This window comes from Leopardus geoffroyi, chromosome B2, assembly GCF_018350155.1.
Source record: "Leopardus geoffroyi isolate Oge1 chromosome B2, O.geoffroyi_Oge1_pat1.0, whole genome shotgun sequence".
Taxonomy (NCBI): domain Eukaryota; kingdom Metazoa; phylum Chordata; class Mammalia; order Carnivora; family Felidae; genus Leopardus; species Leopardus geoffroyi.
The window spans coordinates 12,057,032-12,084,610 of NC_059332.1; the positions used below are offsets into that span (position 1 = coordinate 12,057,032).

General features: G+C 43.9%; 1 protein-coding gene across 1 annotated transcript; it reads right to left on the minus strand.

Moving 5' to 3' along the window:
• Positions 1-1,365: 1,365 nt before the first annotated feature.
• On the minus strand, positions 1,366-27,289 carry STMND1 (stathmin domain containing 1). The gene is made up of 5 exons (XM_045497306.1): positions 27,074-27,289; positions 16,439-16,619; positions 11,827-11,978; positions 3,267-3,398; positions 1,366-2,371 (listed from the first exon to the last, which is right to left on the minus strand). Exons 1-5 carry the CDS (start codon positions 27,155-27,157, stop codon positions 2,084-2,086), a joined length of 837 nt encoding a protein of 278 aa, XP_045353262.1. The 5' UTR covers positions 27,158-27,289; the 3' UTR covers positions 1,366-2,083.
• Positions 27,290-27,579: the final 290 nt, after the last annotated feature.

Sequence of the window (27,579 nt, forward strand, 5' to 3'; positions counted from 1 at the left end):
CACTCCGTGTATATTTGGGCTATTTAAATTTTTTTATTTACAGAGATCTGAATGATACCTAAATCCTTTCGAAGTGGCCTACTGCAATCATTTCAGCTACTGTAATATTTTGTAAGATGATCACATGTCACCACAAGATAGCTGCCAGAAAAAAATCTCAGGACAATATGGAAAACATCATGTTGGCCACCTGGGATTTTACATAAATAGCATTCTATACTATTATGGCATATTCTAGTTTCCACAGTACTTTTAGACCCATTATTTCATTTGGGTTGATGGAAGCGGTTATCCCAAATTAACATATAAGGTAATGGAGACACAGACTGCCCTGGACCAGGGCTCTGCAGGTCACATTGTAAGAAGGAGATCGTGGTTCTTAAAGGTTTGGGTTCTGGAATGGGTTTTGAAAGAAGTCCCTCCATCATACCACCATCATACCTGGCTACCGGATCCCGAATCCTACAATATCCCAAAGGGAATGCATAAGCAGCAGGTGCCTCGTGGTCCTCCGGTCAAATTGCACTGTCCCCAGCCACTGGTTCCCACCTTTGGGGGCTGTCCTGCTTCTGGGAGATGTGTGGGGACACCGACGCATCCACTAACAAAATATTTACACGGCACTTATGATGTGCCATTCACCTTCGGAGGGACAAAAAAATGCAACCGTGAACAAGACACTCGTGTCCTGCTCTGCTAAAACCGAAATATTTCGTGGTGGAGCTGAAAACCTATCAGGCGATTTCAAGTGGGTGGCAAGTGCAGAGGTGAGTGGGCCAGGGTGCCGAAAGTCAACTGGAAGAGAGCAGCACCAACCCAGACCGGGAGCTTTGGACTAAGTGGTCTGAGTGGAGACACAAACAACAAGAAGGCATTAGTCGGCTCCAGCAGCGAGAGGGAGAGAGGGGAAGAGGGGAGCTGCACGTGCAAAGACCCTGAAGCGGAGGAGAAGCAGTGTGATGAGTCTGAGGGGCTCGAGTTCAGCACAAGTGAATTGTGAAAGCAGAGATCCTTACCAGTCACAGAAAGGGTTCTGGACTCTGCTTTGACCACGAAAGGCACCCAGGAAAGGGTTTTAATCAGAGGACTGTGGTATAGGGACCAAGGAAACTTTTGTAGAGATCCAGTTGAATGACAGGAGGGTGGTGTGAGGGGAAATGTGTGAACATGGATGGGAGATCTTCAGGATGTGGACTCATCAGAGGCGCCTGGGTGGCTCAGTCGGTTCAGTGCCCAGCTCTTGATTTCAGCTCAGGTCATGATCTCACGGTTCATGGGATTGAGCCCCACATGGGGCCTGGGAATCCTGCCTGGGATTCTCTCTTGCCCTCTCTCTCTCTGCAACGCCCCTGCTTGCACACACACTTTCTCTCTCAAAATAAATAAACAAATAAATAAATTAAAAAAAGAATGTAGACCTGTCAGACTCCCATGGGGGAATTAGGCACAGGGCCTCCTGTCAGTGTACCCCCCTCCGGGACATCCCCCACCCCTAGACCCTAGTGAAGTTTGTCTTTTTTCATACTTAATTCTCTGAATTGGATATTGCTTCCTTAAGCTGTATGGATGAAAGTGTAATTCAAACAGCTTCAAGATATTGCTTTCCATCCTTCACAACACAGAATGAGAAGAAATAACGAAACATACAGATAAGCATACAGATCATTCAAACACGTGATACAAATCTGTGCAATTTGTCTGAAGGGACCCTCAGAGGGTGGACATAGCCAAGGGGCAGGAGCAAAAAAGAAGGGTTTCATCTGGCACAAACACATTAACGTAAGCTGGAAAGTATTCATAAAGATGTCTTCATAGCGTCTGAAGCCCCACTGGAAGAGAATGCCAACTTTATAATGTGGAAGCCAGTCAGATCTTCCTGGGGGTTTTTCCCCCCCCTTTTGTAGCTAGCATAGACATTGAATTGACTCAGCCAAGTTCAGCCCATGCACATTATACAATCGTTCCTAAACCCATGGCAAATCCCAGTGGGGTGAGATCAGGCCTCCAGAAAAACACGAGACAGACTAAAATTGTCACAATCAGGGAGAATGGATGTCTTTTCATGAAATCCACATAAGATGGCTTATTCAAATACATCATCTGCTTGGTTGTAAGACACATCTGACTCCACCACCCCAAATGCTTCATAATTGAAGTTTCTATCACTCGATGCTGTAGGACTCTTCTTCCCTTTCAAAGGCTTTCCTCCCTGTGGGTCAGACGGCTCAAACTCAAACACAGTGGAACTCACAGCGTGAGGTCCTTTGGCAAACAGAACCTCAGCCCCGTCCGGCTCAGCTGCATCTGAATGATTGGCTGGGGACAAAAGTCGGTCACTCCTTAGCCTTTTTCTTATTTCTTCTTCTTTAGTCTGAAAAGCGGTATTAAAGAATGAAAATGAGCCCCAATAACTTCCTCCGAGTTCTCATTAATATGCCTCAAATTAACCTGTATGATTTTCCATTTCATTATTCAGTCACTTCACAACCATGTGTTGAGGAACTACATAAAATCTTGGTTTGCGAGCATAATTCGTTCCGGAAAAAGGCTGGTAATCCACTCGTACATCAAAGCGAATTTCAGAACCACTGGCTCAGTTGTGATCGTGTGACGTTCAGGTACGACTCATATCGCGAGGCATGGCTTGTTTATAAGTTAAAGTTTATTAGAAACGTTTGCTCGTCTTGCGGAACGCTGGCAGAACAAGTTACTCGCAATCCCAGGTTTGACTGCACTATTAAAGACACACGCACACTCCCTACCCTAGTGGAGCTGAATGGGGAGTCCCTGCTCCCCGAGAGGCCAGGTAAAGGGATGGAGACAAAGACTGTCAGACCACAGCTGTGAAAGCTGCTTCCCGGCAGGATGGGGAACAGAGGGTGATGGGGACCCGGGGCGGTAATGGAACAGGTGTTGGTCTAATGGTCTGCACGGCCTCCTCTCGGCCTCTATCCTCTACCCCACGCCCCCCTCCCATCCCCACCCCAAATGAAGCTTTTCTTCTTCCAATGAAGAAAGCTCCATACTTCATTCTGAGAATTGAACAATGCTTCCTTAGGCTATTCAGATGAGACAATACTTCAGGCAGCTTCAAGATGTTGCCTCCCTCCTTCACCACACAAAGAGAATTAAAGCAAAATTAAGCATCCTGCCTAGGAAGCACAGATCTCTAAGACACTGGATCTGAATCTTCAAGCTGCAGATAGGAAAGGCCTACGTGGGCTCATTTCAGCAGGTAGCACACAGTGACACAAGAGCTCAGGTACCTTCTTGTGCATCTCCAGCGCTCGCACCTTCTCTTCTGGATCGTTCGCTGTGAAAGCCTTTGCTTCCTTTTTGAGCTGAAGTTTTTTCAGCCTGGCTGGAGGCTTTCTCAGAGGCCACTCGGTCACGTTTGCCTGGAGGAAGAAAAGGGAAAAAACAACAAAAGGGAGAAACAGACATATTCACTGGCGGAGGAGAGAGATGGGAGAGGTAGAATCAACAGTGTACAATGTCGATCCTAAAAATCTGAACAGATACGTTGGCAGATTTAAAAATCACGATGTAAACGCTGGTCACCCCAGAACTAATTCTTCGAAAAGAAAAAAAAAAGGTCTATTAGATGCCTAGAAGGAAAGACAGGCTCTTTCTAAAACACATTAAAGAATGCAACAACGTTCTGGAGCTGGAAGAAGGCTCACGAGAAGAAAACGTTCTGGAGAATGAACACAGGTGGGAAAAGGTGGCCGACGAGTGATGAGTGAATGCTTAGTTCAAGGTCAAAAGTGAAACCTGATAATTTTGTAATATGCCACAGCTAGAAACGACTTTCCCTTGGGATCGAGATCGGTTCTGAGTACTTTGGGTCTCATGCAGGAGAAAATTAACCCGAGCAGCAACCTCGGGCTGGCCTTTGCTGTCAGGACTCTGTGAATGTTTTCAGGATGGGAGGAAAAATCCCCAACTATTTCATGTGACTGACTACCCTTTCCAAAGTTCAAAGCAGTGATAGTGACTTTCTGATGACAACTTCTAGTTATAAAAAAGGAAAAGTGTCGTGAAGGGTTTATAAAGAAAGTTTTAATGTACATTTTTTTCTTTTTAAAAATTAGTTTTCTATAACGTACATCACTTAGGAAAAAGTAACGTGACACGTAAATAACTGCATAGTCTTCTGTTGAACCCCCTGGCTCCCAGTCCTACTCATCAGCATGAACTATGTGAAAGAATTTGGTATGTGTGTTTCCAGGCATTCTCTACGCACATATATTTACGGACATATGTGTGTGCAGTACAACTGTAACGCTAAACCAAACGTAAATGAAATGATACCCTCTACAGGCTGTGCAATTTGCCTTCTTTACTGAATTTGCTACGGACATCTTTCTAGTTCTATGACATCTTTCCAGTTCATTATAAAGTAAACTGATTGTTCTAGGTAATTTCTCCAAGGACTTTTAAAGGCAAAGGAGCCACTGATATCCATTGTAATATCTGAAAGAGTCTCTTTATGCTACAAGCCTGCTGGTCCCGAGAACACACATCAGAGAGGCAGTCTAGCATGTTAGAAAAAGATGCCCAGTCAAGACTCAGACAGACCTCGGTCTGAGTCCTGACTTGGCCAACGTGTGCTTTGCGTGAGTGCTTAAGCTCTGTGAACTCGCTTTTGTCACTTAAATGGTGGGTTTAATGACACTTATTTCACAGGATTTTCTTTTTTCTTTTTTTTTTTTTAATTTTTTTTCAACGTTTATTTATTTTTGGGACAGAGAGAGACAGAGCATGAACGGGGGAGGGGCAGAGAGAGAGGGAGACACAGAATCGGAAGCAGGCTCCAGGCTCTGAGCCATCAGCCCAGAGTCTGACGCGGGGCTCGAACTCACGGACTGCGAGATCGTGACCTGGCCGAAGTCAGATGCTTAACCGACTGCGCCACCCAGGCGCCCCATGGATTTTCTTTTTTAAGGGACTGTACAGTAATCACTCGGGAAATGGTAATTACATTTCATTCAATGAAAGGAGTGACTGTTTTAATGAGGTTTTTAATTTTAATTGCAGTTAACATACAGTGTAATATTCCTTCCAGGTGTACAATATAGTGATTCAACCATTCCTTACATCACCTGGTGCTCATCACAAGTGCCCTCCTTAATCCCCATCACCTGTTTTTCCCATGCCCTCCCCTCCCTTCTGGGAACCATCAGTTTGTTCTCTATAGTTAAGAGTGTTTCTCGGCTTCTCTCTCTCTTTCCCCTTGCACGTCTGTTTCGTTTCTTAAATTCCACAAAAATCGTATGGTATTTGTCTTTCTCTGACTGGCTTATTTTGCGTAGTATTATACTCTCTAGTTCCAACCATGTCATTGTAAATGGCAAGATTTCATTCTTTTTTATGGCTGTATAATATTCCTTACGTAACAATCCATCTATATATATAATATTATATACCCTACCACTTTTTTTTTAAAGGGAATTTTTTTTTTAATTTTTTTTAACGTTTATTTAGTTTTGAGACAGAGAGAGACAGAGCATGAATGGGGGAGGGGCAGAGAGAGAGGGAGACACAGAATCGGAAGCAGGCTCCAGGCTCTGAGCCATCAGCCCAGAGCCCGACGCGGGGCTCGAACTCACGGACCGCGAGATCGTGACCTGAGCTGAAGTCGGACGCTTAACCGACTGAGCCACCCAGGCGCCCTTACCCTACCACTTTTTTATCCGTTCATCCATCAATGGACACTTGGGCTGCTTCCATAGTTTGGCTATTGTAGATAAAGCTGCTATAAACATAGGGGTGCATGGATCCCTTTGAATTAGTGTTTTAGCATTCTTTGAGTAAATACCCAGCAGTGTGATTACTGGATCATAGGGTAGTTCTATTTTTAACTTTTGGAGGAATCTCCATACTGCTTTCCCCAGTGGCTGCACCAGTTTGCATTCCCACCAATGGTGCAGGAGGGTTCCTTTTTCTCCACATCCTCACCAACACTTGTGGTTCCTTGTGTTTTTTATTGTGGCCATTCTGACAGGTGTGAGGTGATAGTCCATTGTGGTTTTGATCTGTATTTCCCTGATGATCAGTTGTGTTGAGCATCTTGTCATGTGTCTGTTGGCCATCTGGATGTCTTTTTTTGGAGAAATGTCTGTAAATGTCTTCAAGCAGTGATTTTTTTTTCTTTTCTTTTTTAATGTTTATTTATTTTTGAGAGAGAGACAGAGCACGAGCTGGGGAGGGGCAGAGAGAGAGAGAGGGAGGGAGACAGAGAATCCGAAGCAGGCTCCAGGCTCTGAGCTGTCAGTACAGAGCCCGATGTGGGGCTCGAACTCATGAACCACGAGGTCATGACCTGAGCTGAAGTCAGACACTTAACCAACTGAGCCACCCAGGTGTCCCCAAGCAGTGACTTTTTTCAATGACAGCACACAGAATCATCACCAAGATAGAGTATTTGTCCTGAAGGGCAGGAATGGGCCAGCAGGCGGCCTGGGCTTTAATCCAGGTCGACCTCTAATGCCCATGGTGTCCCCTGAGGCAAGACGCCTCTACCCTTCGGACTTCATGTTCTTACATGTAAAAATAGTGAGGGGGCTGAGGATCGCTAAGGTTCCCTCCAGGTTTAAGAACCATGCTTCTCAGAAAGCCGTTTAGAGGGAACCATTTGTTGAAGCTTTGGCTCACTTACAGCCATCAGACAGTTTTATGTGGTGAGAAGTTTTTCACTACACGAAAACCGTGGAATGTCTGTCAAAGCAAGTTCCCCTTCCCCCATCACTGTATTATTTATATGACAATTGGCTGTTAGGCTCCCTCCTGGCAAAAGCCATTTGCTGCAAAGAGGGACGTACTTGCTGGAGTGGCTCAACTAAAGATACTGTGAAATTAGTATGAAAACAGTTTTTTAGGGAAGTTCACTCACAGAAGGCTAAAAACGTGAAATGGCAATCCCAGATTCAGTGAAGAAAGGCTCCATGAGGCTTGACACAGGAGTCTGAATCTTAACTAAAGGAGTAGGTGAGTGGTTCTGAGAGACTTGGGATTTCTGGTCTGGGTGGACTCTTCCTGTGGCTTTAGCTCAAAATGATGCCTAGGAAATCAAGTACTTCCTCCCGCTTCCGGAAGTTAATCCAACCTGGGCAACCCTCATCCTTTCCCGAGTTTGACATTTGAAGTAGAAGCCTTGGAAGACCTGAGGGAAAATATCTGTACTCTTTCCCACTGGATTTTATAAAGTCAGGCGCTACCAACTGTTGGCACTTAAAAATAACAATAATTGCATGATGCTTAGAGAGGGTGCTCCCTATAAAAACCCGAAACCTGTAGAAGTTACTAGTTCAATTATTTCCTTTAAGAATACCATCAGAAGACTGTCACACCCAAAGATGCTGTGATGAAGTTTGGATCTTGTTTCTAGCCAAACTGGCTTGTATATATTACTTTCTGTGGCCACCATGTAGCCCTCGGAGTTTCCCTAACTAGCTGTTGATCCACAGGTAAACCTACTGTGGCTATGTTCCCTCCCCAAAGTCTTGTGCATAGAACGGGTCAAAGCTTCCAGGAGACCTGCCATTCTTGCTCTAGCCCCGTGAGACCTCCCAGCAAGGTCACAGCATCAGCTGACATTAGTCTTACCCAGCCCACGTCCTCCTCCTTAAAAAACTCGCCGTGAGGTTCAACGAGTAATGGTAGGGACTCTGATGCAAGAGAGACGAACTCCCTAATTGCACTGAAGGTTACCCAGGGCAAAAGTTGCCCAGAGAAGGGGGTACACTTTGGCCAGAGACAGAATGAGTCAACAGAGAAATCGGAGTCTTGTGTATGGAGGCTAAGGGGCAGGGAAAAAACGAGTCTGGGATAAAAGACACCTCAAGTGGATAATACCAATGTGGATAAATGAGAGCCAATTACACTTCTTGTAGAGATCTATACCAATCCAGACACACAGCGACGTGTGCATATAAAGTCCATACACATTTATGATACAGCCACTTAAGTCTCTTTAGAATATTTAAAAATATACTAAAAAATTCATTTAGTCTGATACTTAGGTTAATATTATATCATTATATATTATAATTAATTATATCAATCTAATTCTTTCTGAGTTACTCGGAGTAAATTCTATTAGTATGACTCTGTTTGAAAGCATGTTACCCCAGGGGCACTGTGAAATTGTTGTAGTACTTGCCAAGAAGCAAATGATAACAATTAAAAAAAAAGACGAATGGGGGCCTGTGGATAGATACTTCCCTGGACCTTCAGGGAGAGACTGACCCACAGGGGGGTCCCCCAATTCAGCAGATGAATGGAGGACCTCACTTTTCAGCATCCTATCTTATTTTTCACTCTACATGAGAACTAAATTAAAGAAGGGGACAGATCTGGGGCGCCTGGGTGGCCCTGTCGGTTAATTGTCTGATTTTCGCTCAGGTCATGATCTCACCATTTGTGAGTCTGAGCCCCGCATCGGGCTTAGCACTGCAGAGGCTGCGAAGGCGGAGCCTGCTTGGGATTCTCTCTCTCTTCCTCTCTCTCTGCCCCTCCCCTCCTCTCTCTCTCTCTCAAAACAAATAAACTTAAAAAAAAAAAAAAAAAAGAAGGGGACAGATCTAACTTTCCCTGGTATTTATACTAATGGTATATGTTAGAAGTCTTGTTTTTAAAGTATTCTCACATTTCTATTTTTCCCCCATAATATTTGATTTAAAAGATTTTGGGGGACCAATGAAGAAACCGTGTTACATGGCTTCATCACATTGTATATAACTGCTGACATTACTAACATCCCTTTGGTTTGCAGTTTTAGCCAATTTTATCATCTGTTGTTTTTTTCTAAAAAATATTAATAAATATTGGATAGGAAAAGCATTAACTATCCAATAATACTTCTGTTCTTAGTATGTTCCCTTTTCAGTATTCACTACTCATCTTTTCACATTGGCTCAAAACTTTTGCCAAAATATGAAGGCACCTGGTGTCTGATATATGCATGTTCTCAGCTACAGCTGAACTGTAAGAGACTTTACCTGTGACGCTAAGCAATTATACCTCTCCCTCATTTCCCTGTATTCCTGGGGATACTCTTTGTCCTCTGCCTGGAAGTATGTTACATTTTCACGAATCCTTTAGAATTCTTACACAATGGGGGGTTTCATTTCAAAAGATTAACACTTTCCAGCTTTATAATGAATTTGAGGGCTTTGTTATGTTGGTAGAAAATTCAGGGCAGTGATTCTTGGCCTGGGCTGCCCACTAGAATAACCTGGGAGCTTTCGAAAGCACTGCGGCCAGAACCCATCCCCAGCCACTGGTCCCAGGGGGACCCAGGCACTGGGATTTTCTTTTTTTTCTTTTTTTTAAACATATTTTTTAAATGTTTATTTAATTTTGAGAGAGGGAGAGAGACAGAGCTCGAGGGAGGGAGGGGTAGAGAGAGGGAGACACAGAATCCAAAGCTGTTTCCAGGCTCTGAGCTGTCAACACAGAGCCCAATGTGGGGCTCGAACCCACGAACTGTGAGATCGTTACCTTGAGCCGAGGTGGGACGCTCAACCAACTGAGCCGCCTAGGCACCCTGCAAATCCCAAGGAGGCTCCTCACTGTCAGCACAGAGCCCCATGTGGGGCTCAAACTCACAAACTGTGAGACCACGACCTGAGCCAAAACCAAGAGTCAGATGCTTGACCGACTGAGCCACCAAGGCGCCCCTGGGGTTTCGAAAGCTTCCTAGGTGATTCGAATGTGCAGCCAGGTTAAGGACCACTGCTCTAGGTGATAAAACATACAGCTGTGTGTTACTGCGCTGGCTTTTTGCAAATCTAGATTATGCTGGGACATCGTGGCCCAAGTGCGGAGCAAAAGGCAAAAAACAAAAGCAAAGAGCTGTGTTATTCTTACCTACCTCTGCGGTCCTGTCACATTGAAATCCTTTTGAGAACAGTCCAACTAGGCTCCTGACAACTGTTCCATTTCTACAGAATATGAACACACTCATCGTCTTTGGCTCACTTAATGATGTTATTGAAAGTCAAGCCTGTAGTTTTCATTTTTCAGATACATTTCTTTCACAAGGTGGCTTATGTTAATTCACCTTGTCGTGCCCTTGTAAGGTCTCAGTCTGGACTCCTTCATCTCTGGCGTCTGAATCACTGGAAAATATTTTAATGCTATTCCCACTGCGGTTAGCGTCAATTTTCTATAGCATTTCCCTGAAGAAGGCATCGCTTAGCGACCGAAAGTTTCCACAATTTATCCTCCTCCAAATTGTTCTCTTGTCTTTTTTCTTCTGACACACCTTCCTTTTTTCTGACCCCCCAGAGACTCACCTGTAGCTGGAAAAGAATCTCTCCCCCTTCTTTTCCATGTTAAAGGCCCATCTTCCAGTACTTTCAAATAAGATGCTGTACTCTAAAGTGCCATGCATCTCACAGATGTGAACTGTCATTATATTGGTATGATCTTTTCCACTATATAATCTATTTTTACCTTCCCCTGTCCCCTACACCCGCTGATTATTCGCAGCCTGATAACATCATTCGTGAGGTTTAGCGATTTCCTCTCTTTTCCCCAAATACCTTCTGCAGGATGTATTTTCTTCTTCAAGAGAAAATGCCACTTTGGTTTTTATTCATGAGTCTTAAGCAATTCCTACACGCAGAGAAGGAAATTACCTTTGTTCAAACACTTAAGTGACTTGGTCTAGGTGACATACTTGATTTAAATAATGTGTCTATTTGTCCGCAGTCGATTGTTTTCCCTACAAGACAAGGATGGGCGGCCATTGAGGAGCCTTCGATGTTATTTCTGGTCCCCATTTCCATCCTTTCTGTGTCTTCCTTGTCTTTCCCACTCATCTCTCCCTAGGCTTCTTTTCTCTGTTAATTCTTCTTTCCACCTTCGTTAGGCGATGGGGTTGCTTGGGAGCTTTGTTAACAAACGAACACCCGAGAAAGCAGAACAAACAACACCTGCCATCGTCTTTACAGGTTTAGACAGAACTTATTAAAAAATTAAGGACTCAAGACTTCGGCCACAACCAGTTAAAATCAGTAAAAATTCTGCTCACGCTAGGGAAACACTACAACCGAGTAGTCAAGATGAATCAACAAAGAAAAAGAATAGTGTGAGGAGTTTTATAACCGTATTCATTTCTTCCTGTTTGACCTTAGGGTCAATATCGAAACGTGTACATATAGGTGTATCTATAAATGTGTAAGCATATCTGTTTTAGCTTTGGCATTTAGGCCTATTTTTTATTAGATAAGTCAGAGTTCAGTTTTATATTCACAATACCTAGTCCACAGGCAATGCTTAATAAAAATTCTTCAAAGAACGAAGGCATGTTATTCAATGGGCTTACTGTCCCTCAATTTCAGTAAAACCGAAGACATGTTTTACTGGATTCCTTTATCATCAATGATTAGGGCAGTTGCTGGGTGCCTGGCTGGTTCAGTCCATAGACTATGCGGGCCCTTACTCTCAGGGTCGTGGGTTTGAGCCGCACGTTAGGAGTAGAGATTGCTTAAATAAATAAACTTCTCTTTTTTAAAATTTTCTATGAATTATTTATTTATTTTTTTAATTTACATCCAAGTTAGTTAGCAAATAAATAAGCTTAAAAAAATGATTAGGGCAATTCCCGAGTCCGTGGAAAAGGATGATGTGGAGATGGGTGAAAGAATTGATGGGAGAGAAACCTGGCTTAGATAAATGCTATAATCTGCACTGCGACTTTGGAAATCGTAACTCATGATCAATCATATTCTATTACTATTTTAAACTATTACTATTACTTTCAAACTAAACTATAACTATTAGCTTATAGCTAATGTTTAATTAAGGAATACTTGCCATGACATCATAAGATTCTCCATTTCTAAGTACTTTGCTGTGCCTTTGTATTATTCCTTGACCAATTAATTCCTCCAGGATGTCTGATGACTTTTGTCGCTCTCGGGTCTCGGGGGCTTGGGGGTTATGGATTAATCCGCCGGTCACTAGGTCTTCCAAAGGAAAAGAAAAAAGAAATAGGAATTTAAGCATGAACATTTTATCAATCGGATGCTAAATGGATGCCTCATAAATCATGCCGCTTCATTAAATCTTGGGTGAACACTCTTACCTACATATCTGTTTCTATTATAAATCTTTGAATCCTTTGAAGTTGAAAGTCTTCACGTTCTTTTAGAGGATACACATCACCATAATATACGGTTTGCTTAGCAAGCCCCATATTAACATAACAAAAAGTCTTTCATGTGCTGCTATGTACTACTTTTTTTGTTGTAACAACACTTATACGCTGGGGTAGGACTACGTGGGTTCTCGACACTAATTACCAAGCTAGAGCACAGCAAGGAAGGAGATCTTCTTTCAGTGACTCTTGTGAGTTGCAGTTTGGTTTCTATGCTTTGTATACAAAGGATAAACAGTGCGATGTTGCCAAGAGACTTCTAGTTCCGCAACCTTGAGCTTACAATTACGCCATCTGCTAAATCTATGTAAGTAAAAGTAATGCCTTTTTGAAAAGAGTCTTTGAACCAAATCAGAACTGAAGTGAAGTGATGTCAGCTAAATTTTTATTAATGATTCTAAAAATGGCACCGAAACGGTGTCTCCGGGAGCCTTTATAAACTGCACTAATGAGAGAGATCCCATCCCCCCATTACAAATCGCCCAGTGCTCCAAGTAAGCAAGCATCTGTTTTTCCGGACTCACATCATGAAATAAAGGTGCAACAAGTCTTCAGAAATGAGCTATTTTCTATTTTGTAATCATGAAGAAGTGCTCACTGTAACCACGTTGATTCCGTCTAGTGGACGGAGTCTTTTCATGAAAATTTCTAACCTCACTGGTTAACAAAGACAGTTTTTGTGAATTTGCAGTGGGAAGAGAGAAAAAATGCACACATACACATGAGCCAGATGTCTCTTACTTCAAAATATTTGCCTTCTTGTTACGAGAGACTTCTCTAATTGACCACTGCAGGTAACTTCAACAAATCGCCTATAATCTCATTTCTTGTCCAGTGTTGTGTCTTCCTTCTACCTTTGCATGTGTCTGGAATAGACTCGATTCCCACTGTAAAGAGCTATATACAGATTTTGGTACAGAGTGGTAAAGCATGTCTTTGAAGTATGTAACCTAGAAGCTTGAAACCACAGAGAAAAGTTAAAGCTAGAGGTAAAGAATTAGATGGATTTTTTTTTTTTTTTTAGAAGGTGCATTTACCTGGAAGGGCCAAAATAATAACAATTACTATTTACTGAGCATTTACGTGCCTGGCACCATATTAGGTACTTTATAGACTTTATAACACTGTGAATTCTGTGAGAGAGGTACTGTTATCCTTATTGTACAAATAAACTATATGAGAGAGGTGAATTAACTTGCTTAAGGTGACATGGGTAGGAAGAGAATCAACTAGGGTTTGAACTCAAGAATATCCGACTTCCACATCTGTGTTCTCTGCCACCCTGCCCCCCCCCCACTCCTTTCCCAAGGTCATGGAAGGAGGTCCACTGCATGATCCATTATTTTTCTGAATCCACCAAAGTATTTGGCTTGACATTGACAGTCGTTAGCCTACAAAGAGAACCCTGAGCTATCATGGTCATTTCAACTAGTTATCATGATTTCTTGGGATGCTGAAGATGATTGGGGAAATGTGTGAAAATGACATTATGCTTTTTTTCTGATCATGAAAGTGATACATGGTTACATAGTAAACTTGGATAGAAAGAATGAAAAAAGAAAAGAAAAATGCCCATACTCTTAGCATTCAGAGATTACCACTGTAAATATATCAAATTTTACTTATAAAAATCAGACACCATACTGAACATAGTTATGTTTCCTATGCAGTCAACATATACACTAGCATTTTTTCACGAGATCAGAAACTCTTCATAAGCGTAAGTGTCAAAAGCAAAGTCATACGAGAAAATGTAGGTGAATTCATCTTAAACTCTGGTGTAGGAAAAAACTTTCTAAACATGACTCAAAATCCAGATTCAATAAAAGAAAAGATTGAGAAATCTTTGATTTTAACTACATTAAAAAGTGTTTGCAAGGAAAAAGAGCAATAAATGTCAAATATAGATACCATGTACCTTGTGATTTGATGTACAAATGGGGTACAATGTCATTTTTGGTATTTTTGCTAAAAATGCATAACCTGAAGTTAATCATGGGGAATTCTCAAACACAAACTGAGGAACTTTCTACAAAATCAGTGGCTTATATCTCCAAAATATCAATCCGATAAAAGACAAAGAAAACCTGAGGGACTGGCTCTGGATTAAAGGAGAAAAACACATTATGTCTAAATTAAACGTGTGATTCTGGATTCGATCTTGAACCAGAAATTTATTTACAAAGGACATTTGTGAGACAATTGATAAAATTTGAATATGCAGATGAGACGATGTACTGCGTAAGGGGTAATTTGCTGATTGTGATCCCTGTACTGTGATTATGCAAAGAATATCCTTGTTTTAGGAAACACATATTGTGCTTAGGAGTAAAGTGTCATTATGTCTGCGATTTGCTCTTAGAAACAATCTAGAGGTGTGTGTGTGTGTGTGTGTGTGTGTGTAAGAGAGAGAGTGTGTATGTGTGTTTACGTGAGAGAAAGAGTGTGTGTGAGAGAGAGTGTGCCAGAGAGGGTGTGTGAGCGTGTGTGAGAGAAAGAGTGTGTGTGAGAGACAGAGACAGAGAGCATGTGTGAGAGTGTGTGTGAGAGTATGTGAGTGTGTGTGTGTGGGGGGGGGGGGACCATGATATGTGCAATTGTATCACATGCAAATGTGGTATAATGTTAGCATCTGGGAAATCTGGGGGAAAGAATATAGGCGTTCTTTGTTTTTGCAACTTTACTTAAATCTGAAATTATTTACAATAAGTTTTTTTTTTTTTTAAGAAGGAAGAAACTTGAGAAGTGTTAGAGTGAAACCTGAAGTTTTAAACGACTGCGTTCTGTAGCCGGGCAGGGCAAGGATGCAGAAAGGACACAGGAGGAACAGGACAGAGGACAAATCTAAGCCTCGGGGCATTGGTTCTGCACTCTGGGGCAAGGTCTCTTCTGGAAACTAATCGACAACACATTTGGGGAACACTGCTTTGCTGGTTCACTCCCTCCCCAGGCTCGTGTCTCTTGGCTCCACCCTGCTGGCTGGACTGACGGAGGGTGCACCCAGGTGTCCCCTCCCACCCGACAGTCTGCGGTCTGCTAGGGCCACAGACATTGAGCATTCACGGCGCTCCCGTCCACAGAATCATCAGAGAGAGACACACAGAGAGAGGAGAGGCGCCCCCCGCTCTATCCCCAGCCTCCTACCTCGTTCTCTGAGCTCACGAAGACCTCACCTCAGAACCACGAGACGAAGGCTAACAGGAAAACTATCATAACTAGACTGTGCCGTCCAAGTCCAAGGAAAAGAATCTCACTTACTAACCCATCTCTTTTCCAGCTCTAACTTGTAGCCAGGGAAGAAACAACGGCCGCGAGGAATGACACACGAGGCTTCCCCCCAAATAAAACAGAACATTTTTGCTCGAGTTCTGTTGAACTCAATTGGTTTCAGAGGCTGATGAAATATAAACGGGAGCTCTCAAATCAACATCGGGGGGGGGGGTAACTCAAGTAAAGCAGAAACAACCGTAGGAAAAATCAAAATAGTTTCCAAGGAGCACACCAGGTCATGATTACTTCTTTTATGATTTTGAAAGCTGTTTGTTTTGTATATTCGCTGATGCTTTGGATGGGAGACACAGGGGAAACAGTTTGACATAGGTTTTATTTATTTTTTCAAATGTAGAACTTTCTCTTGGAAAGATGTTAACAACAGTGGAAGTTTACAGGAATTTAACTGAAGCCTGTGTGACTCCTCCTAAGGCCTGTTCCCAACCACCAGTAAGGGCTCTTAGTTTAAAAAAAGGGGGGGGGGGGAGGGAGAGAAAAAAAAAAGTAAGATAGTTTTAATTACTTGATCTACAAGAAGAGTAATGGTTAGCATTATGTACGCACACAATGAAGGCTTAAGGCTACATCCTAATGTCTCAGAAATAGGGATTTTGCTATTTGGAGCACTGCCTCGCCCACAAAACTGTGATAAAGGGGTTGCTAGCATACATCATACTTTATATAACGTATATATGTGTTTTTAAAAAATATTTATTTATTTTGAGAGAGAAAGAGCACACGTGGGGGAGGGGCAGACGGATAAGGAGACCGAGAATCCCAAGCAGGCTCCCCACTGTCAGTGCAAAGCCTAATGTGGGGCTCGAACTCATGAACCGTGAGATCATGACCTGCGCGAACTCATGAACCATGACATCATGACCTGCGTGGAAATCAAGAGTCAGACGCTTAACTGACTGAGCCCCCCAGGAGCCCCTACATTTTACAATATATGTAGAGAGATAGTGTTTTGTAGAGATTAATATACATGGGGGCTGTTACCTGAATTTATTCCTCTGTTTCTTTCACTAAGAAATGGGGGACTTTCTGTTGTGGTTCCAGGTAAACTTCCCAACCGAGCCTGTATTTCCAGGCCCTCGGGGCTGCTCAAAGGGTCCTTGGGTAGTTCAGCTCCAATCTGGGGCCCGCGGTTCTCCACGGAATAAGTCACACCGACATCAGCCTGTGAAGAGGGAATGGCTCCATGAGAGTCAACATTTCTTAGAAAACAGTTTCTTGGAAAATGAAAACAATGTCACAAGGTCTGCTTGGCAAATATTTAGCCTACGAGTATCTGCAGCAAGCTGATTAGCCCCAGCCACCTATACATGTTACCACGCATGCAAATATCATTAATTTTTTAAATGTGTATTTATTTTTGAGATAGAGACAAAGCATGAGCAGGGGAGGGGCAGAGAGAGAGGGAGACACAGAATCCGAAGCAGGCTCCAGGTTCTGAGCTGTCAGCACAGAGCCCGACGCAGGGCCCGAATCCACAAACCGCGAGATCATGACCTGAGCCGAAGTTGGACGCTCAACTGAGTGAGCCACCCAGGCGCCCCAGTGTGTGTTTATTTTTGAGAGAGAGAGAGACAGACAGACAAAGGGCGAGTGGGGGAGGGGCAGAGAGAGGGGGAGACAGAATCTGAAGCAGGCTCCAGGCTCTGAGCCATCAGCACAGAGCCCGACGTGGGGCTCAAACCCAGGAGCCGTGAGATCATGACTTGAGCCAAAGTCCGATGCTTAAACGAATTGCCCAGCTGCCCCAGATATGATTAATTTAAGGACCTTGAGATGGCATGATTATTCTGGATGATCCAGGTGACCTATGTGTAACCATGATTGTCCTTAAAAGATGGAAGCGGAGGGAGATGTGGCTACAGACGTGGAGAAGGTGATGTGCCAGGGAAGCAGAGACACATTCGAGGATGTTACCAGCAGCGGATGAGGGAGGGTCACCAGCCAAGGAATGAAAGGATGTAGCTCTAGAAGTCAGGATGGGCAAGGAAAGGGATTCTTTCCCCAAAGCTCATTCCTGAAGGCAACCCACCAACTTTATCCCCAGCACAGCTGACTGTAGCCCAGTGGAACTGATTCTGGACTTCAGGCCCCCAGAATTGGAGGAGAATAAAATTGTGTGGTAGTGAGCCACCAAATTTGTGATCATTTGTTATTGCAGCAATAGAAGTTAATACAGTATCTACTAGGAATCTATCAGGTACAAGCTACTAGCTACTATGCTGAGCACCCCGGAGGACGCCAAGCTGAACATGTTCATCAAGTGTGAAGAGTAAAGATACTGCTGTGTAAAAATTTTTTTGTCTTTTGTGTGTGAGAGAGAGAGAGTGGGGGAGGGGCAGAGAGAGAATCCCAAGCAGGCTCTGCGCTGTCAGCACAGAGCCTGACATGGGGCTCGAACCCACAAACTATGAGATCATGACCTGAGCCGAAACAAAGAGTCAGTCGCTTAACCAACGGAGCCACCCAGGCTCCCCTAAAAAAGTTTTCTTTAAATGAAACTGCCTTTATTGCTTATGCTGATTAAAGAAGCAATAGAGACTCATTGAAGAAATAAATAACATAAAAGGCAACTGTTGATCAGTTTTGTGTCAACTAAGCTAGTCTATGGTATTGTTATCCGATCCAACATGAATCTAATCGTTGCCGTGAAGGTATTTGGTAGATGTGGTTCAGGTCTACAATCTGTTGACTTTAAGTAAAAGCGATTATGCTCGATAATCTGGATGGGCCTCATCCAATCAACTGAAGGCCTTAAGAGTAGAGTTGATGTTTCCCTGAGGAAGAAGTTTTTTCTGTGGACTGTACCTTCAGCTCCAGTATGGTCCTTTCTGACCACCTATGCTATCGTGTGAATTGTGGACTTGGCTAGCCAGCTCCCATAACTGCATAAGCCAATTCCTTGTAATACATCTAGCTAGCTATCTAGCTATCTACCTCTCCATCCATCTGTCCATCTGTCCATCCATCCAGTCAACCATTATACTGGTTCTATTCTTTTGGTAGAACCCTGAATAATACAGGAACACAGTGCAAAATAAGTACCATACTCTACACTAATAACATCTTAGTATATTACTTCTTAGATGTGTTTGCTCAAAGAAATATAATCTTTAAAAACAAATTGGAATTGGCTAATTAGCATGTGAAAAGATGCTCAATATCATTAGACATTAAGAAAATGCAAATCAAAACCAGAATGAGATACGACCTCACATTCATCAGGATGACTATAATGAAAAAAAACACACACACACACACACACACACAGGAAGTGTGAGCGGGGGTGTGGAGACATCGGAGCCCTCGTACGGTGGAGTGGGAATGTAAAATGGTACAGCCACTTTGGAAAACAGTTTGAGAATTTCTAAAAAAATCAAACAGAGCGTTAGCATATGACCCCCAAATTCCACTTCTAGGTATATACGCCCACACAAAATGAAAGCATACATCCACACAAAAACTTGCACCCAGATGTTCAGAATTCACATTCAAAATATCTAAAAAGTAGAAACAACCCAGACACCCATCAACTGATGAATGGATAAATAAAATGTGATGTGTCCAGACGAGGAAATTTTATCTGGCAATAAGAAAGAAAGAAAGTACTATTGCATGCTGCTCAGAGATGACGTTTAACAACATGCTGCTGAGTCAAAGAAGTCAGACGCGAAGATTGTTCCAGTTACCAAACACTCAGAATAGGCAAATTAATAGAAACGGAGTGTAGATTTAGTGGTTGCTTAGGAAGTAGGGGTTGGCCGCTAATGGGTAGTGGTTTCTTTTGTGGGCGGGATAAAAATGTTCTATTAGATTAGATTGTGGTGACAACTGTGAATTGTATAATATGTGGATTATATTTAAGAAAGCTGTATATAAATGATATACATCAAGTTCTATATTAAATGGTATTTAATATTTCCATAACCTATTTTTTCCATTAAGGATATGTCAGGGACATTTGCTTACGTCAATATATATAGGTCTACCTCATTCTAGTTAACGGTGGGGAGTAGTCATTTATTTGATGACTGTAGTGTAGTCTATTATATAATATACTATAATTTATTCAACCAATTCCTACTGACGGCCATCTTGGTTGTTTCTATATATGCTTCTATATGTGTTTCTGTATATGTCTGCAATATAATGAACTATGCTGGCATAATATATGTGCATACAAATATCAGTGTGAATTCACCCCATCATTCCATGAGAATAAATCCCTACATCTAAAGATGTACACATTTCTATTAATATGTGTTTCCAGAGGGTCCTCCATAAATCTTGCACTGGCTTACAATCCCACCCCTTCCTTTTATGAATCTCTATTCTTCCATACCAGTTCCCCTGATTGTAAATACGTCAATACACTGTAAAAAGGGTCCGTATGTGATTTAGTAAACCACTGACTCCAAAATGCTGGCCCATGTCAAATTTTTCATGGTCCCACAGCAAAAGAAGAAAAATAAGAAAAATGTAGTGAGTGTTCCAAAACGTTAAATTAATTCAATTTAAAGAGTTGGCATTTATTGGAGAGGCAGCGTGTTCTAAATATTGGTATGTTCAGGAAAAGTTTTCTCCAATCCTCGCTAACTCCCCTGCCCCCTTTCTCCTAGTGCTGGCCTTTCCTTCCTTGCTTGGGTTGATCAGCCAACCTCTTCTCCATCACACATACCAGTGAAGCCCCCTCAGTGTCCCCAGGAGACCTAAGCACATAAGCAACTTCTACAGAGTTTCGCCTTCCAGTTATTCTCCTCATGTCTATTGATTTCATGTTTGTTGGTCCAAGGGGTGCTTTTCTTCTCCCCTGAGTATTAGAAGGTCCCCAGGACTGTACCTCCAAGGCCCCATGGTTCCCAGTAATTCCCTGGTACACTTGTACCAGGTTGTAGCTTCTTGGGGCAGCAGAAGGTGTTCAAGAAGATGCTTGAATTGGCTCTTGATGAATGAGTTTCCAGTGGGCAAGGAGAAATTGTCATTGGAGACAGAGAGGTTAAGCACACACAAAGACGGGTACGAAACAATAGTGTGAGCATATGAACTTGAATTATTCCAGGGGAGCAGAAAGATGGAGGTAGAACGGGGTAGGTGCTGAGTGAGAATGGGAAGTCTTTTGTGATGAGTAAAGGGGCTTGGTTTTATTTTGAATGCAACAGGAATCCTTTGTAGGGTTTTTGTGTATGGAAGTGAAATAAAATGATCAGTCATGTGTTTTAGAAAGATCACTGGGGTTCATTTAAATGAGGGGGGCTGAAGGAAACAAGGAAGGGACAGAGCAGGGCGGCCAATTACAATGATTGCAATTGTCCAGGTGAGCTCTGCTTAAATGTGACCTAGGACAGTGGCAGTGAAACTGGGGGAAAGAGATGGAAGAAACATTAGAAAGAAAGACAGCAGACACCCTCTCCCCCCCAGCTCTTCCATTTAAAGGAGGGACAAATAGGACATCAGCATTAAACCCTTGGTAATCTCACAATAAAAATCACACAGATTTTTAAACACCTAAACACGTTTGTTCACTTTCTGAAAGCTCTCCAAAGAGCTGTGAAATCCCTCAGAGGCTAAGTAGAAACCACAGTAGCCAGGTCCTGGCGGCTCCAACACCCACCCTCAGGTTCCTGTCATTCAATGACGATTTCTCGAGTGTTCGAATGTTCATGGCGAGACTCACGTAGCTCCTTATCACTGTGTTTACATAACATGCTGGCTGCAGCTAATCAACATCAGTTCATTGTGCTGGGGGTTAATTAGTTCTGTGCTTCGGGGCTGCGTGGGAAAGTATGAAAACGCGACCAACTGAACAAACAAGTCGGCCAACAAAAAGTCGACAGATCCGAAATACCAACGGCCTACGGAGAAAGTATCAGAGCTATTCTGTGCTCTTTCTATCTCTCTCCATTTGTCTTTCTTCATAGACACAGTTACTGCCATGTAGTCCCTGTACTGCAAGCCGACCCAGGAAAAGTCTTTATGTATATTACGTGCTATTATTTTATTATATAATAATAATCTTACTATATCAGACAGGGTCTCTCTCACGTGCACACACACATTTACAGATATATAAAATATATGTTGTTATTTTATATATATATAAATATATAATATATAAAAATATATGTTGTTACATAGAACAAAGGACAAGGAGACTCTGATGGTTTTTTTTCAGGTGCTCATCGTCCATGCTGACGGGAAAGCGCAAAGATCACGGGGCCCCCGGTGGCTTAGCTGGTTAAGGGTCCGACTGTGGCTCAGGTCGTGATCTCGAGGTTCATGAGCCTGAGCCCCGCATCTGGTTCACTGCTGTCAGTGCAGAGTCGCCTTCAGATTGTCTGTCCCCTTCTCTCTCTGCCCCTCCACCACTCGCACTCTCTCAAAAATAAAGAAACTTTTTTTTTTCTAAAAAAAGAGCAAAGATCACATTAGGTATTCTTGACCTCCTTTCCAAATAAACTATTAAAAACCGATGTCTGCAATGGCGGTGAAGCAGGCAATTTCACAAGCTCATTGTGTCTTGCAGGCCTTTGTTTTTTGAACACAGCAGGGCACTGAGTTACACATAGGGACGAGTTTTGCCATCTAATGTTTCCCATCAGAGACCTTGGAAAATTTAGCAACAACAAACAAAAACACATCCATATTGGAGCTGAGAGCACGCATGAATATTCTCAATCTAAAAGGCGGCTTTTCACAAAGATATTCTGTCATCTACAAACCAGAAAAATAGATTTAATTTTTTTAATTTTTATTTATTTTTGAGAGAGAGAGAGAGAGAGAGCATGAGCACACGCACTAAGGGGGAGGGGCAGCGAGAGGGGGACAGAGGACCCAAAGCAGGCTCTTCGCTGATAGCAGCCCAAAGTGGGGCTTGAACTCATGAGCCCTGAGATCATGACCTGAGCTGAAGTCAGACACTCAAATGACTGAGCCACCCAGGCACCCCACAAGTCAGAATATATTTAAATTCCACATTAATTATGTGACCCTCATTGGTTTCATCAAAGTGAGGAATCCAGGCCTTACCAAGAATCTTAACCCCTTTATTCTAACTTAGATCCCGTCTGCCTTCAAGCTCTGTTAGTGACCAAAGCTTAAATGGCAGCAAATGAAGCACAATCTTTGGGCATAAGATAACATATACCAGCCTTCAGTTTCCAGAGCAGAAATGTAAAGTTTTTCTCTCTGAAAAACTAAGCATGTCTTTCAAATATCTTATCTATGTGCAACACATCCTGGAAATTTTAACCCAATTTCATAATCTAGACTTGAGAACAGACACAGTTCAAAGGCCAGAAATATTGACAAATTAATTATACCTATGCCTCTCGGGGGCATCGCAAAAACAGTTTTCTTATTCTTTCTATGCATGCAGGGTTTTTATTTTCACACCAATGAGAAGTCTATCTGCCGTGGAGGGGATCAGGAGGTGGGTGGGAGGTTTGGCTTTGTTTCCTGGAGATGAAGTTGTGCAAATGTACAGATTCGAAGGGCATCTGGGTGGCTCAGTCGATTAAACATCCAGCTTCAGCTCAGGTCACCATCTCGCGGTTCGTGAGTTCGAACCCCACGTCGGGCTCTGTGCTGACAGCTCAGAGCCTGGAGCCTGCTTTGGATTCTGTGTCTCCCTCTCTCTCTGCCCCTCCCCTGCTCGTGCTGTGTCTCCCTCTCTCAAAAATAAATAAGCATTAAAAAAAAGAAGTAGATGGGGCGCCTGGGTGGCGCAGTTGGTTAAGCGTCCGACTTCAGCCAGGTCACGATCTCGCGGTCCGTGAGTTCGAGCCCCGCGTCGGGCTCTGGGCTGATGGCTCAGAGCCTGGAGCCTGTTTCCGATTCTGTGTCTCCCTCTCTCTCTGCCCCTCCCCCGTTCATGCTCTGTCTCTCTCTGTCCCAAAAATAAATAAACGTTGAAAAAAAAAATTAAAAAAAAAAAAAAGAAGTAGAGATTCGATATGTTTATATTTTGTGTCAATTCTATTTTATGCTTCATTGTCTTGGGGATACAATCTTATTAGTTTTAGAATTGAAAAGCTGTGAATTCTAAGCTAACAGTTATGCATGGGAATCATCAGCATTCCAAAAAAGGTATTATTTTAAATTACAGACAAGGCTGTTTTTTGTTTGTGTTTCATATATTTGTTTTCGGTCTGGAAGTGTTATAGGTTCTGTTCTAAAGCTTTTGGGGAACACATTTGCCAAACAGTTTGGAGGGAGTCATCTGTCAGGTCTCCCTTGGACTGAAACCTTAATCACATTATTGGCAGGTGTATTTTATAAATATATTTGTCTGTAGACATATAGGAAAAAAATGCATTCTTCAGCATTTGATTTTCTAGTTTATGTCTAACGAATATTGTAACAACTAGCAACCCTCCAAAAACACTCAAAAATACCCTGTTTTAAAAATTAGGACTTGGGGCGCCTGGGTGGCGCAGTCGGTTGAGCATCCGACTTTGGCTCAGGTCATGATCTCGCGGTCCGTGAGTTCGAGCCCCGCGTCGGGCTCTGTGCTGACGGCTCAGAGCCTGGAGCCTGTTTCGGATTCTGTCTCCCTCTCTCTCTGACCCTCCCCCATCCATGCTCTGTCTCTCTCTGTCTCAAAAATAAATAAACGTTTAAAAAAAATTTTTTTTAAAAAGATGGCTGGTAAGATGTGCTAAGGAGTCAGGACTTTATCTTACATAAATCACTGTAATAACAATTGTACTGACTCATATTGACCACTTATTCTGTGCCAGGCATTGATCTGATCATTTTACGTGAATTGAATTCATCAATCTTTGTGACAACTCTGCAACATAACTATTATTCTTATTATTGCCCTCATTTTACAGGTAACGAAATCAAAGCACAGAGATGTTAAATAACTTGACCAAAGTCACACAGCTGAAACAAACAGTGAACCCAGAAATCATAACTGAGGTAGTCACATTCTTTGACCCCTGGTGTGTGTGCCTACCTAATGATTTGGGAACTGTTTTTTTTTTTAGCAGAGGATGACATTACCAGATTTTAGAACAATGGCTCTGGAGGTCATGCGAAGCCCGGAGCTGGAGCACAGGTGGGGGTGGGCAGAGGAGGAAGGATCCAGGGAGACCAGTTAGGAGACTTGTCAAAACCGCAGGAGATGAGGTGCCTGGGTGGCTCAGTCGGTTAAGCGTCCGACTTCGGCTCAGGTCATGATCTCGCGGTTCGTGAGTTCAAGCCCCGCATCGGGCTCTGTGCTGACAGCTCAGAACCTGGAGCCTGTTTCAGATTCTGTGTCTCCCTCTCTCTCTCTGACCCTCCCCCGTTCATGCTCTGTCTCTCTCTGTCTCAAAAATAAATAAACGTTAAAAAAAAAATTAAAAAAAAAAAAAAAAAACCCAGGAGAGAGGCGATGACTTTCATGCCCAGGGAATTCAGGAAGAGACCCAGAAACCCTTCCAAACCCAGGGAAGCTTGGCTTCCAGGGACCCAGCATATGTGACACTCAGAGAGGATTGCTTTTCATCACTGTCTCCTGCTCTGTGCAACAGTCATTGTCAGTAATAACCTTGAAATGAAACAAATGATAATGGCCAGATAAGAAACACAAATGGTGAAAATGTCCTTCTCTGGAAGTCTCATGTGTAATCGCAGCAGTCAATTAAATAAAAAAGATTTTTTCGCGCAAAAAAGAGAAAAGTGCAATGGGTTAACATTTTAAATCATGTTCATACAGTTTTTGGAGAAAGGGAGAAAAATGTATTCCTACATATTAATCAAAGCAGAAGTAATGAGTAAGTAAGAGGACCAAGTTGTTTCCAAGAAGCCCGTAAATCTATGAGGGAGGAGGAGCTTTAAACACACACTTGCTGTGTGAGAAGCGAGTGGTACAGCGGTGGTGTTTGGGCTCAGTGCTGAAGGACAAGCAGGAATTGCATCAGGGGACCTGGGAATGGGGCCTGAGGAGGGCATTCCAGGAGGATGGAATGGCATGGGGAACAGCATGGACTGTGTCGGTGACTGGTGGGACCGAACCCTGCAGATTCTCGGGTTGGCAGACCCGAGAGTCCTCTAGTGTGCAGGGCTGGACAGGACGACATTACCAAGCCTGGTGGACCGCGGGTAGAGGGTTTTGCGTGCTCTGGAGAATTTTTTCTTAGGAAGACAGATGGCAGTGTGGGAGGCAGAGAGTACCCTGTGCTCACCCGGGAGGCAGGAAGACCCAGTAAGAAGGAATAGGGCCCTGAACTCAGACAGAGGTGGCTGGAACAGAAAGCAGGAAACAGGGGCGCCAGTTGGCTCGGTGGGTTAAGCATCTGCTCAGGTCACGATCTCACGGTTCGTGAGTGTGAGCCCCTCTTCGGGCTCTGCGCTGGCGGTGCTGAGCCTGCTTGGGATTCTCCCTCTCTCCCTCTCTCTCTGTTCCTCCCCTGCTTGTGCTCTTTCTCTCAAAATAAGTAAGCAAACAACAACAACAACAGAAGCAGAAAACAGTGTCAAGATGGGTAGGCACCTGGGCACAGGCATCCACAAGGGCGCCAGGTCCTAAGCCTGAGTTTCAGCCTTTACCAGCTTCCAGTTTGTTTTTGATGTACTCCAAGAGCCCAGCAGGTGTGCTGTGGGGGTGTGTGTGTGCATGCACCCCCCCCCCCCAACACACGGTAGGTGCTGTAAGTGGCACCAAATGGCACCTTGCACATTGTCTGCTAAAAAAAAAAAAAAAGGTGTGCTCTTGAGACAGTAGCTCCAAAAATGCCCTTTAGGAAGGGTGACCGTAAATCCTGGTTTTCTGCCAACAATATGGGCTTAAATCAGACCAGGAAAATTTATTAATAGCATTCCCTTTCGCTCCTAAAAGTATTCTGCTTTTGGTGATCAGTTATATGGTATTACTACCTTTGGGTGACCCCTCTCCAAGGGGTACCGTTGTGCCTTCCCAGCTCGGTTTGTGGAACACTGACCGTGGTGAGCATGGCACGAAATCCTGGACCTCATTTCTGTCTGGACCAACCCATCCCTCCATGCCCCACCCTGGAAAAAATTCCCCTTCAGGCCTGCAGAAGAATTACCGGGATGGCAACCCTGAGAGAGGGAGCAGAAAGAGTACTGAAATGAGACTCTGAAAATTAGATTCTATCTCTAGCTCTGCCCCCAAACAAGCTGTGCAGCCTCAGGCAAGGCGTCCTCCTCTCTGGGCCCCAGGGTCCTCAGGTGGGAAGCAAGAGGGCTCAGCCAGATGGAAGGCCTCTACCGTGTCTTTGAGCCCTTAAGTAATTCTCAAAGGGCCCACTTTCCGGAAGCGGGTAATATAAGGCACCTCCCAGGATCTCCCACCATCCCCTGAGAATCCCCGCCAGCCCCAGCTCTGTGCGGATCGCATGGCTCTACTTTTTAGGGTGTGACCAACTTCGCAGGTTCTTGACACACAAAAGGCTCTCAAAGCTAGTCCTACAGCAGCGGGGCCCTGGACACGACAGCAGTGAAACACAGACCGGTACAGCTGCTCCCATCCCTCCCATCCCTCCCACCCTGTGCCCACCCACCGGGAGGGCTGCGAGGCCCCTGCGGACCCAGCTCCAGCCCACTCCAGTCGCTCCCCCGCCAAGCGTGGCAAAAGGCCTTGTGCCTGCTTGTCTGTTTTGTTGGTTTTACCTTAAATCCCTCATCCCAGCCCTTCTTGGGCGCGGGGACGCGTGTCTGGTCCTCAGCAGCCTGGGAAGAAGGTCCGCAGCCCATGCCGCGCGCTCCACCTCCGGCCGGGCCTCCAGGTGCGCCCCCGGGGGTCGCTCCCTGCCGCGCCCCTGAACCTCACCCCGCCGCCCCCTCCCCTGCGCCCGGCGTCCTGCACCGTGCCCCTGCACCCTGCGCCCGTGCCCCTGCGCCCCAGCACTCTCCGCCTCTCCCACCTGCCGCGCTGAAAGCCTGGGCTGGAGGCGCTCGGCGTCTGGGCAGTTGCCGGGAACTGTTGCCACAATAAACCGCATCAGCGGACCTGGGACTTTTGTAACTGGAAACTGGAAGGCCGGAGGCGTCTAAATCACACCTAGGACGCAACTTGCAGCCCTCTCCGTTGAAAAGTGAAGGGTGAGGGGCGCTCACTGCCGGGCGATTAGTCTTTAGAGAACCGTAGTCTTAAGCATCCTGCGGGACCTGTTATT